The sequence below is a fragment of the Macaca nemestrina genome, chromosome 1, assembly GCF_043159975.1.
Source record: "Macaca nemestrina isolate mMacNem1 chromosome 1, mMacNem.hap1, whole genome shotgun sequence".
NCBI lineage: Eukaryota > Metazoa > Chordata > Mammalia > Primates > Cercopithecidae > Macaca > Macaca nemestrina.
In genome coordinates, this window is record NC_092125.1 from 109,214,734 (window position 1) to 109,228,696 (window position 13,963).

Here is a 13,963-nt window from a genome sequence, read left to right on the forward strand (position 1 = left end):
CTCACTCAGCGCCTGGATTGGCTGGTTTAATGGGGGTGGGGAGCGCAGCCCTCTTTCCTCTCTTCCACCAAGGTTCCTTCATTGGATTGACCAGCTGTCAGGTTGAACGCAAACCTGCCTCCTTTTGGTGGTGTTTGTCTGGATCGCAACAGAATAGCTGGGGGAGAGCCTCCCACCATGAGCTCCGATTGGCGGGACTCAACCTTGGTGATTTCTGATTGGCCCAATGAAGAAACACCAAGGTAGGTTGCCTAGTGATCCTGAGGAAGCTGATGTGTTATTCCTTTTCTGCATCGAAGGATCAGGAAGTTTGTGCTCTCTGCGTGGAAGTTTTTCACCTACTAGGACGGGGGTGGGGTGGGGGGAACAGGTGGCCCCCTAAAATACAGCACAAGCTACAGCCTGCGTCCAGCCATAACCCAGGAGTAACATCAGGTAAGCAACGAGAAAATTACATTTCCTAACGTCCCTTCCCCACCCCCCAAAAAACCCTCTAATTTTTAAAATTATTATTTTATGGGGAGGAAAAGGTTTTTATTCATTTGGGCCATTTGTTTTCTTTCAAGTAGGATTTTTAACTAGTAAATGTCCAGGTGAAACTAATTTCTCAAAGAAACCGCCCCACCCCCTCACCCCCACCCCCGCCCCGCGAAGGTTTAAAGTTTCTTGGATTGATTTAGGAAATAGTCCCTATTCACAGTGCCAGATAGGCTTAGTGCCCTTAAGCATTTATTTCATGGTTCTCTTCCTCCTTCGCTCTTCTTCCCACCTCCCATAACAAATAATATTTGAAATATACCCTTGTACAAAAAACCTTTTGTAGCTCACTTCATTTGTATTTCTATTTTAAATGTTCACATGCACTTCTGAGTATTCATGTTAATCAATATACATTTATCGAGCAATTACAACGTTAAAGACACTGCTAGTTGCTATGGAGAGTATAAAAACCCAAGAAGACAATATCCCTGTTCTCAAGAAGTTTACAGTTGAGAGACAGCTATACCAAGAGAAAGACTATAATAAATACTTTAAAGGAAGTGAGTATAAATAAAGCTCTGTGAAAGTACAGCTGAGGGAGTGGCCATGAGACATGTAGGTAATAGAAAAGAGGAAGTCACTTAAAGGCCTTCACAAGGCCTTTAAAGAATGGGTAGAAGGTAGAGAGGAAGAGAAAAGGGTGAGGACCCCAGCAAGTACAGAGGAGCAGAAGCAGAAAGAAAGCATGAGACGTTTTTGAGAAAAAGTTTGGCAACAGTACTTATGGGGAGTAATGGGAAATATTGCTAGAGGAGTAGAAACGAGTCTAGTCATAGCAACTATTAAATACCATTATTTTGATCTTGAGAAAGATACTCCTTTATATAATTGCTGATTTTAAATACTTGTTGTATATTATCTTAAAAACTGATTTATCTAGGTTTATATAAAATAAAGTATGCTAACTATAAACTTTATCACAAATAATTTAGTGCAGTTTCTTTTGACTGTAGTACATAGAATAAAAGACATGTTCTTTGATTTTTTTAAAAAAAATTGAGAAAGAATTTGTTAATCTTTCAACACCCTCTTGCCAGTAATTTTTGTTTGCATCTCCTTGTGTATTTGCAAGATGTGGCTAGCCAGGACTAGAGCTGCTAAGTTTACTGACTGTGGAATTACTACACATGATTTTCTGAATGTTATTGTCTAGACTTGTGATCTCCAAAGTGAGTATATGAAATGAGTTATTAAGGTATGGGAAGGAAATCTAGAACATGTATTTCTATTTAGTTTTTCATATTCTTTTTTACTTTCTATTTTTTTGTGTATGTTTTATGATGTAGTACCATTGAATGTTTATAGAAATTAGATACAAATTATTGTATGCATTTTGGGGCTGGATGCTCACAATTTTTTGTTGTTCCATCTTACTTAACTTGGGATCCATTTTGTGAAAGAGGAGTGACAATGGTGGACATTCACTCCTTCTTTATAGATGATGCAGAAAAAATCAGCAGACTTGGCCGGGCTCAGTGGCTCATGCCTGTAATCCTAGCACTTTGGGAGGCCCAGGCAGGCAGATCACTTGAGGTCAGGAGTTTGAGACCAGCCTGGCCAACATGGTGAAACCCTGTCTCTACTAAAAATACAAAAATTAGACAAGTGTGGTGGCACACACCTGTAATCCCACTACTCAGGAGGCTGAGGCACAAGAATCCCTTGAACCTGGGAGGCAGAGGTTGCAGTGAGCCAACATCGCACCACTGCACTCGAACCTGGGCAACAGAGCGAGACTCCCTCCCGAGAAAAATAAGAAGAAGAAAAAGAAAAGAAGAAGTCACCAGGCTTGAAAGATGATCATTTATACTGGACTTTAGAATTACTCATTTGATCTTTTGTCAGTGCCATCTGTGAAGTCCAAGCTATTGTACTTTGGAAAAGATACTGTATTACCCACCCACTTTTTCTAGTCATTACTTTCTATATTTAAATCTGTAAATATTTCCTATTTTATACATGTTTAGTATGCATGTATGAATATATGATTTATTTACATAAGCATACATATGTATTTTTTTTCACTACTCCCTCCAGAAACAGGTGAGAATGACCACTTTAACTCATCGGGCCCGTCGCACTGAAGTAAGCAAGAACTCTGAAAAGAAGATGGAAAGTGAGGAAGACAGTAATTGGGAGAAAAGTCCAGACAATGAAGATTCTGGAGACTCTAAGGATATCCGCCTTACTCTTATGGAAGAAGTATTGCTTCTAGGACTAAAAGATAAAGAGGTAATGCAATTAGGTTTGCTAGGCTATCTCAAAGACTATTAAATATTGGAATGTTTTAGGAAGTAATCTAATGGAATATATTTAATACTAAATTGGTCTTAGAATTGTGCTCCAGCCATCTGAAAGATGGAGGAGTTGGGACAGTGACTGTTACTTGAAGGGTAAAAATCCAGAAGTATAATTACGTGAAGTGTATTTAATTCAAAATTACTCCAAAATTTTAGAAGATATAAGAGAGGAGGATATAGTATAAAGTTTTGTACTTGTAGTTTCCCAAGTCAGATTAAAGGCAAAATAACAACCCCTTATTAAAGTAAGAAAGAGGGCCCAACACATCGAAGTCTTCTTCAGCTTTGAGGAGAAATAGTCTTTTAAATGAAAAGACAAGGAACATGTGTGATTAGCTGCCTTACAGAAATAAACAATTGGTAGGTTTCTTATAGCAGAAATAATTTTTTTTTTTCCTCGTGCATCTTTATAAGTCAAATATCAACAATTGGATCGGGCACGGTGGCTCACGCCTGTAATCCCAGCACTTTGGGGAGCCGAAGTGAGTGAATCACTTGGGGCCAGGAGTTCAAGACTAGCCTGGCCAACATGGTAAAACCCCGTCTCTACCCAAAAATATAAAAATTAGCCGTGTGTGGCGGCTTGTGCCTATAATCCCAGCTACTCGGGAGGCTGAGGCAGGAGAATCGCTTGAACCTGGAAGGCAGAGGTTGCAATGAACCAAGATTGCACCACTGCATTCCAGCCTGGACAACAGAATGACCCTGTCTCAAAAAAAAAAAAAAATATATATATATATATATGTGTGTGTGTGTGTGTGTGTGTGTGTGTGTGTGTGTGTGTGTGTAGTTATATATATATATATACACACACATACATACACATACATAAACAATAGAGGATTATTTTAATTTTTAAAAATTTTTAAAAATAATTTTAGCTTTTGCCTTTTTTCCCTAAATGTCTCCTTATTTAATGGAACATTTATTTTATACTATAGTTAGTCTTGAGATCCTGAGTCTTGTGATATAACCAACAGTTTTCCTGGCTTGTCTACTACTAGTATACATCATCATCCTTCATTTGTAACTTTTTACTGTGTTTTCTCATCACACTAGTCCCTCATGAAGAAGTTACGAAGGTAACATTTTAAACAATCTGCTTTCTTTCCAGGAAAGCCTTAGTAAATAACACCCCTACACATACACATAAAAAGAGGTGTATTTATTACTGGCCTCAGTTTTGAAAACATATAAAATTAGAATGTTATTTTAGATTTTAAAAATACTATATTTGGCTTTGATAATTATCCTTAGCTAGAAGTAAATTGGCTGCATACAAGTAGTAACAGCTCTTCTTTTCTACATCAATTCTTCGACTTGGGAATACCATTGTTGTTTAGATTTTGCCTTTCATTTATTTACTATTTTCCTTTTTACTTTTTTTCTTGTTAAATTAACAACTTGAACAAAATTTACAAGACCAGTTATAGTCTGTGTATTGTTAAAACTAATATTAGAGACATGCTTATTGTGTACCTGGCCAAGATGTAGGTATATCAGAAATTCTTGCCCAGAAATATGTTTTCCTGTTTGCTGAGAAGTTTATGAGGCTTCAGTTTTATAAAAGGCAAATAAGCGAAAAGGCAAAACCAGCTCTCCAAGAGAATGTCAGAATAGGACTGAAGATTAGGTGGTATAAATACTCTTTTGAGACGTTTACACATTACCTAGGAAACAGTCACTGATTGTAGAAAAAGAGGATATAGAACTAAAAGCTATTTGGTTTGTTTTAGCTTTGAATAGGAATGATTAATTTCCTGCTGACCTTATGCACTGGAATTTTTGCTTTTGAGCTTGTCTTCATATGTTTATAATGGTTAATATAAATTTTAGGAAATAGAATAAAAAGTAAAGCAGCTCATTGAGAGCTATGGCCATGGACCGTACTTGATATATTGGTGAGATACTGTACAAAATGAGTAGATGGCTGGATGCAGTGGCTAATGCCTGTAATCCCAACACTGGGGAGGCCAAGGTGAGAGGAATGCTTAGGCGCAGGAGTTCAAGACCAGCCTGGGCAACATGGTGAGACCCTATCACTACAAAATATTTAAAACAAAAAAATTAGCTGGGCATGGTGGCACATGCCTGAAGTCATAGCTACCCAGGAGGCTGAGTCAAGAGGATTGCTTGAGCCTGGGAAGTCGAGGCTTCAGTGAATCGAAATTGTGCCACTGCACTCCAGCCTGAACAACAGAGCGAGGCCTCAAAAAATAAAATAAATATTAACCACCTTTTGAATTGCTCTAATTTTATTTTTGAGGATAGTTAACAAATATTTAGCTTTCATTTGGCTCAGGAAGAATAAAAGACAATAAATCCTTAGGTGTAAATGAATAGAAGAGATCAAACATTTTATCTAAGTAATAGTAGTTATAAAAGGCCAGTTATATAACTATCTCTAAAAATATTAAATTGATCTCCAACTGTATTTATTTTTTTCTTATCTCGCAAACTATCAATAGATTCATTTAATCAATATTTACTGTGATTGAGGACACCCATTATGTACTTAACATTATGCTAAATATTAATGCTAAGGTAAATATAAAATAGTATAGTATATGGTGCCTGCCTTCGAGAAACTTGCATTCTAGCTGAAGAGACAAAAAGATACATACTTTTTAAAAGTTAAGTAACCCAAAGGTCCATCAACAGCAGAATGGATAAAAATGAATCATCAAAAAAAAAATGAATCATCCATTTGTTTAAATGAGTATAAATGTTTTCTATACAGAATGAAAATGAACATTGTTATACAACATGTACATTTCTCATGTTCAATAAAGAAAGCCAAACACAAAAATATACATACTGTATGATTCCATTTATATGAAATTCAAAAAACTATTGTATTTGAGATTGCATATTTAGGTGGTATAATTATAAAGAAAATCAAGCCAGGAATTACTATAGTTTTTAGAATAGTGGTTATCTTTTTGTAAGGGATAGGGGAAGGAAAAGGGTGTTAGTAATTAGGGAGGAAAATGAAGAGGATTTCTAGATAGTAACAATTTTCTGTTTCTGGACCTAGAGGAAGTTTATTAGTTTTGTTTTTGTTTTTGTTTTTGAGACAGTCTCACTCTGCCGCCCAGGTTGGAGTGCAGCAGCACGATCTCAGCTCACTGCAACCTCCGCCTTCCAGGTTCAAGCAATTCTCCTGTCTCAATTTCCTGAGTAGCTGGGATTACAGGCGCCCACCAACATGCCTCGCTCATTTTTGTATTTTTAGTAGAGATGGGGTTTCACCATATTGGTCAGGCTGTCTTGAACTCCTGACCTCTCAGGTGACCCATCCACCTTGGCCTCCCAAAGGGCTGGAATTATAGGTGTGGCCTCCCAAAGTGCTGGGTTTACAGGTGTAAGCCACTGTTCCCAGCCTTATTTATTTATTTAGTTATTTATTTTTGATACGGAGTCTTGCTCTGTCCCTCCTGGCTAATTTTTATATTCTTAGTAGGGACAGGTTTTCACCGTGTTAGCCAGGCTAGTCTCGAACTCCTGATCCCAAGTGATCCACCCGCCTTGGCCTCCCAAAGTACTAGGATTATAAGCATGAGCCACTGCACCTGGGCCATAGATCTTCACTTTGGAATAATTAAACTTTTTACTTTTGTTTTGTTTATTCTTCTGTGTGTGCATTATATTTCACAATGCAAAAGATTTTTTTTTTAAGTAAACAACAATAAAAAGCAAGTTTTTGCATGTTAGAATGAGCCAAGGGAGTTAGAGAGAGGAGAAACCATCATGGGACAGAGTAATCCGGTGAAGAATAGAAAAAGGCAGTAAAACAAGCCACGCCTTTAAAAATGGGAGGATTAACATGAATGGAGAAAAGGAAACACGTTCTGGATGAGGGAACCTGAGTGAGCAAAGGTATCATGAGCTTGATGAGTTTGGGAGATAACTGAGTAGGCCAGTGTGACTGAAGTAGGTGGAGAACAATGGGATTCAAAATCAGTAAATTTGATTTGGACCAGATTATAGATTTTGTTACCAGGCAGAGACTTTTAGACTCTTTCCTTTAGGGAAAAGAGAATCAGCCTAATGAAAACAGTAAAGCCCATTTAATTTTTGTGTCCAAATTAGGACTTAATGACATTTTTATATTCTTTGTGAGTATATGTTTTAATGTGTATATAATTGCTTGTTTTTACATGGTTTGAGGTTTATGACAAGTCAAAAAAAAGAAAAAATCCTAAATGTTAAATTTTGTGTCCCAAACTCCCAAACTTTTACTGGAGAGTTGCCTAAGATCCTCTGTTTAGAACCCAATATTACCATTTTTTTTTTAGAAACTATGTCTTTTTCAAGCAGGCACAGTGGCTTCTGTCTGTAATCCCAGCACTTTGGGAGACAGAAGGATTGCCTGAGGCCAGGAATTCCAGACCAACCTGAGCAACATAGTGAGACCTCATCTCTACAAAAAATATAAAAATTAACCTGGCATGGTGTCATACACCTGTAGTTTCAGCCACTTGGGAGGCTGAGGCGAGAGGATTGCTTAAGCCCAGGAGTTAAAGGCTGGAGTGCGCCTATGATTGTGCCACTGTACTCCTACCTGGATGACAGAGTGAGACCCTGTCTTAAAGGAAAAAAAAATTATTCTGAGGGGTAACTGCCACAGACCGGTTTTAAAATATTAAGCATCTGGCCAGATGCAGTGGCACACATCTATAATCCCAGCACTTTGGGAGGTTTGAGGTGGGCAGATCACTTGAGGCCAGGAGTTTGAGACCAGCCTGGCCAACATGGCAAAACCCCATCTCTACCAAATTAAAAAAAAAAAGCATTAGCCGGGTGTGGTAATCACCAATAGAACAATATCAGCATCCTGGAAGGCTTCTCTTATGCCTGCCCCTGATCACATGCTGCCCACCTCCCTGTAGTTTTGACATGTATGTATATCCCTAAACAATATATTTTAGTTTTACCTGTTTTTAAACTCTGTTTTATTGGGTTAATATTTTAGTGTATTCTTTTATCAGTACAATGTTTGTGAGATTTATCCACGTTGTTGCATATAATTTAATTTAATACAGTTCATCGTGATTAATATTTCATTATGTGAATATACCATTATTCATTCTATGAGTTAATGCACATTCAAGAGTTCATTATGAACAGTGCTGCTAAGATTCTCCTGGTACTTGTCAGTTATCTTTTTTCAAACAATCCACTATTATCCACTATACATATGGGAATTATACGTATGAAATTCATGTGTATTTTTAATTATAAAGTATGTTAATGCTATGCTTTTTCAAGCTGCTGATGATCCTCCATCAGGTATAGTTCATCTTTATTAGCAATAGGAGATTAGAAGTAAAACTTTTTTTTTTTTTTTTTTTTTTTTTTTGAGACGGAGTCTGGCTCTGTCGCCCAGGCTGGAGTACAGTGGCCGGATCTCAGCTCACTGCAAGCTCCGCCTCCCGGGTTCACGCCATTCTCCTGCCTCAGCCTCCCGCGTAGCTGGGACTACAGGCGCCCGCCACCTCGCCTGGCTAATTTTTTTTTGTATTTTTTAGTAGAGACGGGGTTTCACTGGGTTATCCAGGATGGTCTTGATCTCCTGACCTCATGATCCGCCCGTCTCGGCCTCCCAAAGTGCTGGGATTACAGGCTTGAGCCACCGCGCCCGGCCGAAGTAAAACTTTTTTAAAGCTGGTAAAAAAAATTCACTACACTAATCAAAAAGTTTTTTTTTTTTTTTTTTTTGAGACAGAATTTTGCACTTGTTGCCCAAGCTGGAGTGCAGTGGCACTATCTTGGCTCAACTGCAACTTCTACCTCCCGCATTCAAGTGATTCTTCTGTATCAGCCTCCTGAGCAGCTGGGATTGCAGACATGCACCACCACGCCCGGCTAATTTTTTGTATTTTTAGTAGAAATGGGATTTCACATGTTAGCCAGGCCGGTGTTGAACTCCTGACCTCAGGTGATCCACCCGCCTCAGCCTCCCAAAGTGCTGGGATTACAGGTGTGAGCCACCGCACCCGGCCAAAAAAAGTTTTTAAAATCAGTCAGTCAGTCAGTGTCCAACTTATCCATTATTGGCTATGAATGAAGAAAATTGCTCTCGTTAAAAAGTGATTCAATCCTAAAACATTTTATTATAATTAAAATATTAATAGCAGGCTGAGCAAAGAGCAAGACCTTGTCTTAAAAAAAAAAAAAAAAAGTCTAATTTAAGTTACTACCTGGTCTTACCTTTTAGTTTCCTGATTGTGCAAAATGAACAATAAGTCTCCCATTAGTTACTGCAATTGTGAATAGGGTGACTGTATCAGAAGGGCTTGTTTGTCAGGTTTTTTTTATTTAAACATAAGCTGTTAAAAAATTTTTTTAAACTTTTGTTTTTTATTATATCCAGGCATATTAACCCCAAATAACTATTTACTATTGTTATAAAAGGAAATAAACTGGAAGACCAAAGACCTGTTTTAATAGTAGGAAAACATAGCGTAAGCTATTTCATTAAGATCTTCTCCCTAATTCTCCCAACCCCCAAATGCACACAGTACTCTTCCAAAATATAAAATATCTAGTATTGATATTGAGACAAAGCTGCCCACTTGAGTTTGGGATTTTGGCTGTAACCACTGTGCCTATAAACTTGCTGTCAGCCATTTCATCACTTTTGCCTCCATATTTTATGTTTGTATAATTTTCAAAACATTTTGTACTTTCCATTGTTTAATCCTGCAAGGCAGATATCATTCTGTTTATAGGAGTCAAAGTTAAATGATCATTTGGGCAATAAATTGTGGAATTTACATTCAAACTGACTCTGCAACTGGGCGTGGTGTTTCACTGTCTGTATTCCCAGTGGTTTGGGAGGCCAAAGTGGGAGGATTACTTGAGGCCAGGAGTTCAAGACAAGCCAGGACAACAAAGTGAGACTCAGTCTCTACAAAAAAGTGAAAACTTAGCCCTGCGTGAACCTATAGTCCCAGCTACTCAGGAGGTTTAGGTAAGAGGATCACTTAAGCCCTGGAGTTCGAAGTTGCAGTGAGCTATGATCACACCACTGTGCTCCAGCCTGGGCCACAGAGCAAGACCCTGTTGCAAAACAGGAAAAAAAAAAACAAAACAAAAATAAATATCTGACTTTGCAGTTTAAAAAGGACATGCTGGCTGGGTGCGGTAGCTCACACCTGTAATCCTAGCACTTTGGGAGGCCGAGGTGGGCAGATCACAAGATCAGGAGTTCAAGACCAGCCTGGCCAATATGGTGAAACCCCATCTCTACTAAAAATACAAAAATTAGCCGGGCGTAGTGGTGCGTGCCTGTAATCTCAGCTACTCGGGAGGCTGAGGCAGGAGAATTGCTTGAACCAGGGAGGCAGAAGTTGCAGTGAGCCGAGGCTGCACCACTGCACTCTAGCCTGGGCAACAGAGCAAGATGCCGTCTCAAAAAAAAAAAAAAAAAAAAAAGACATGCTTACAAAGCAAGTTTCACATGATTCTCTATATTTCTTCCTGAAATAAAGAGAATTGTTCAGGATCATTAACTGTTTAGTGTGACCCAAATAATTTCACCTCCTTGGGTAGATTCATATGGATTTTATCTTATTTATTTATTTATTTATTGAGATGGAGTCTCGTTCTGTTGCCCAGGCTAGAGTGCACTGGTGCGATTTCAACCCACTGCAACCTCCACTTCCCAGGTTCAAGCAATTCTCCTGCCTCAGCCTCCCGAGTAGCTGGGACTGTAAGGTGCTCGCCACCACGCCTGGCTGATTTTTTATTTTTAGTAGAGACAGGGTTTCACCATGTTGGCCAGGTTAGTCTCAAACTCCTGACCTTAAGTGATCCACCTGCTTTGGCGTCCCAAAGTGCTGGGATTACAGGTGTAAGCCACTGCACCTGGCCAGATTCATATAGATTTTAATTTATGCCTCCTATTAAGATAAAAGATTATTGTTTCACAATAATATTTGGCATATGAGTTATTTTTCAAGTTTTATCCATACCTTTCTTGTTCAGATGTTTAATACCCCAGCAAAGCTCACTCTTGGAAAAAGATTTTGGGATCCTATAAAAAACATTAACTAGACATCAATAATGTCAGAAAAAGGGAAGATACTACTGTGAGGAATTCTGAATGATTTTATTAGTTTTATTTTTACTTCAAATTTTCCATTCCATTGCTTCAAATATTAAGGAGGAAATAGGAAAATTCTATACATTATTTTTCTCTTCTTCTTTTTCAAACAAGATATTCTAGTCATAAAGGGCAACAAGTCCAAGTAAGAAGTTTGAATAACCCAACTGGCAAAAGGAAGATATGTTTAAAGAAGAAGTAAATAATATTTAATTATAATTATCATATTATTGCCAAGCACGGTGACTCACTATTTATCTAAAATCTTTCTAAATCATTGTTATGAGCTGAATGTAATCCCAGCACTTTGGGAGGCCGAGGCAGGTGGATCACCTGAGGTCAGGAATTCGAGACCAGCCTGGCCAACATGGTGAAACTCCATATCTATTAATAATACAAAAATTAGCTGGGCGTGGTGGTGCACGCTTGTAATCCCAGCTACTTAGGAGGCTGAGGCAGGAGAAATGCTTGAACCCATGAGGCGGAATTGGTAGTGAGCTGAGATCACGCCGTTGCACTACAGCCTGGGCAACAAGAGTGAAACTCTGTCTCCAAAAAAAAATTAAAATAAAAATAATTCACATCAGAAGGTCTGGTGTACAAATAGTCATTATTTTTCTTGTCAGTTCACTCTTCAGCTATAGATTAGAACCCATGTCACATATCTTCCTTATGGAAGGAGGAAGAGACTATTATACTAAAAAGAGATAAATATGAGTAAGTCAAATAGTGATTTGTTCTTGCATCTTAAAGCTTAAAACCAAGGTTGGGCATCGTGGCTCACACCTGTAATCTCAGCACTTTGGGAGGCTGAGGCAGGAGGATTGCTTGAGCCCAGGAGTTTGAAACCAGCCTAGGCAACATAGTGAGACCCTGTCTCTAAAAATAAATGAAAAATTTAAAAAGCTTAAGACTAAATGAATAGACAGGCCTCTTCTAGATTTTTCTGTGAGAGTAGGATTGTATTCGTTTGCTAAAGATGCCATGCTAAAATACCACAGACTTGGTGGCTTAAATGACAGAAATTAATTTTCTGGGGATTAGAAGTCCAAGATCAAGATTGATGGGTTTGGTTTCTTCTGAGATTTCTCACCTTGCCCTGCAGACTTCTTGCTGTGTCCTCTATGCAAATGCCTTCCTAGTGTCTCTGTGTGTCCAAATTTCCTCCTCTCAAAAGAACACCAGTCAGATTGCTTCAGGGCCCACCATAACACCCTCATTTTTAACTTAATCACCTCTTCTAAAAGCCCTATCTCCAAAGACAGATGTAGTCTGAGGTACTGGGGGCTATAACTTCAACATATGAAACTTGAGGGGACACAATTCAGCTCATAACAATGATTTAGAAAGATTTTAGATAAATAGGTTATGAAGATAATCTCAGTTATTTATGTACATCTGCCCAAAGGGCAGCTCACTCTCAGGAAGTATCATTAAATTGTGTAATGATGTGATTTTCTTTTCTTCAGTTCAAGTCAGCCAACATTTATTGAGTACCCTTTTTTTTTTTTTTTTTTTGAGACAGAGTCTCGCTCTCTCGCCCAAGCTGGAGTGCAGCAGCATGATCTTGGCTCACGCGTCCACCTCCTGGGTTCAAGCAATTCTCGTACCTTAGCCTCCCGAGTAGCTGGGATTACAGGCCCCCACCACCAAGCCCAGCTAACTTTTTTTTTTTTTTTTTTTTTTTGAGACAGAGTCTCGCTCTGTCGCCCAGGCTGGAGTGCAGTGGCGCGATCTCAGCTCACTGCAAGCTCCGCCTCCCGGGTTCACGCCATTCTCCTGCCTCAGCCTCCCGAGTAGCTGGGACTACAGGCGCCCACCATCACGCCTGGCTAATTTTTTGTATTTTTAGTAGAGACGGGGTTTCACCGTGTTAGCCAGGATGGTCTCGATCTTCTGACCTCGTGATCCGCCCGCCTCAATCTCCCAAAGTGCTGGGATTTCAGGCGTGAACCACCACACCCAATTTTTGTATTTTTAGTAGAGATGGGGTTTCGCCATGTTGCCCAGGCAGGTTGTGAACTCCTGGCCTCATGTAATTTGCATGCCTCGGCCTCCCAAAGTGCTGGGACTACAGGCATGAGCCACTGCACCCAGTCTTGAGTACTTCCTTGATGCAAGGCACTGAGAAAAGTAAGGAAAATATAAAAGTAAGATGCACTTATCTTCCTACAGAAGCGTAGGGATTTGATAGAGGAGAAAAGATATGTATACAATAACCATATAGCTAGACACAGTATGTAAGTACTAGGAGAAAGGTACCAAAAAAGTGCTGTAGGAACATGGAAGAGGAAGAAAGTCCGTGCCAGTTACTCGTTAGTTTCTCTGTTTGCCCTTACCTATTCATAGTTGTCCAAGAGGTTTAAGGTAGGAATGGCAAATAGAAAAAAATACTGAATCAAAGGGTTTGAGGTTACTGTGTTCTCTCTCTCTTTTTTTTTTTTTTTTGGTTTTTTTACTTATTTTTAAAAATTTGTCTAAGATATAAAAGTAATTTTATTACTTTTTAATATTTTAAAAGTGAAATACATTTACCCTAAGAAATTCAGACTGAGATCTACATGAGAACATGTTTTTTTGTTTTTGTTTTTGTTTTTTGTTTTTTGTTTTTCGTTTTTGAGAGAGTCTGTCACCAAGGCTGGAGTGCAGTGGCACTATCAGGGCTCACTGAAGCCTCGCCTTCCCCAGGAGCAGGTGATTCCCCGCCTCAGCTTCCCAAGTAGCTGGAACTACAGCTGCAGGCCACCATGCCCAGCTAATTCTTTGTAATTTTTATAGAGATAGGATTTTGCCATGTTGCCCAGGCTGGTTTCAAACTCCTAGACTCAAGTGATCTACCTGCCTCGGCCTCCCAAAGTGCTGGGATTAAAGGTGTGAGCCACCGCTCCTGGCCCTCCATGAGGACACTTACTGGGATGATACAAGTGTTCCAGATCTTGCTTGGGGTGTCAGATAAGATGAATATATGCTTTTGTCAAAACTCATTGAACTTAACATCTATGCATTTCACTCT

The 13,963-nt window shown here is 39.0% G+C and overlaps 1 protein-coding gene across 2 annotated transcripts in view; it reads left to right on the plus strand.

The window, feature by feature from the left end:
- Nucleotides 1-242: 242 nt before the first annotated feature.
- LOC105497812 (golgi phosphoprotein 3 like) overlaps nt 243-13,963 on the plus strand; it is a 53,679-nt gene continuing 39,958 nt past the window's right edge. The window contains exons 1-3 of one of the 2 annotated variants that reach the window (XM_011769206.3): nt 243-435; nt 1,578-1,709; nt 2,578-2,772. In XM_011769206.3, the coding sequence (XP_011767508.1) occupies nt 1,680-1,709; nt 2,578-2,772 (225 nt within the window). In that variant the 5' untranslated portion in view covers nt 243-435; nt 1,578-1,679. The remainder of the gene's footprint in view (nt 436-1,577; nt 1,710-2,577; nt 2,773-13,963) is intronic. The other variant, XM_011769207.2, reaches the window with a different exon arrangement.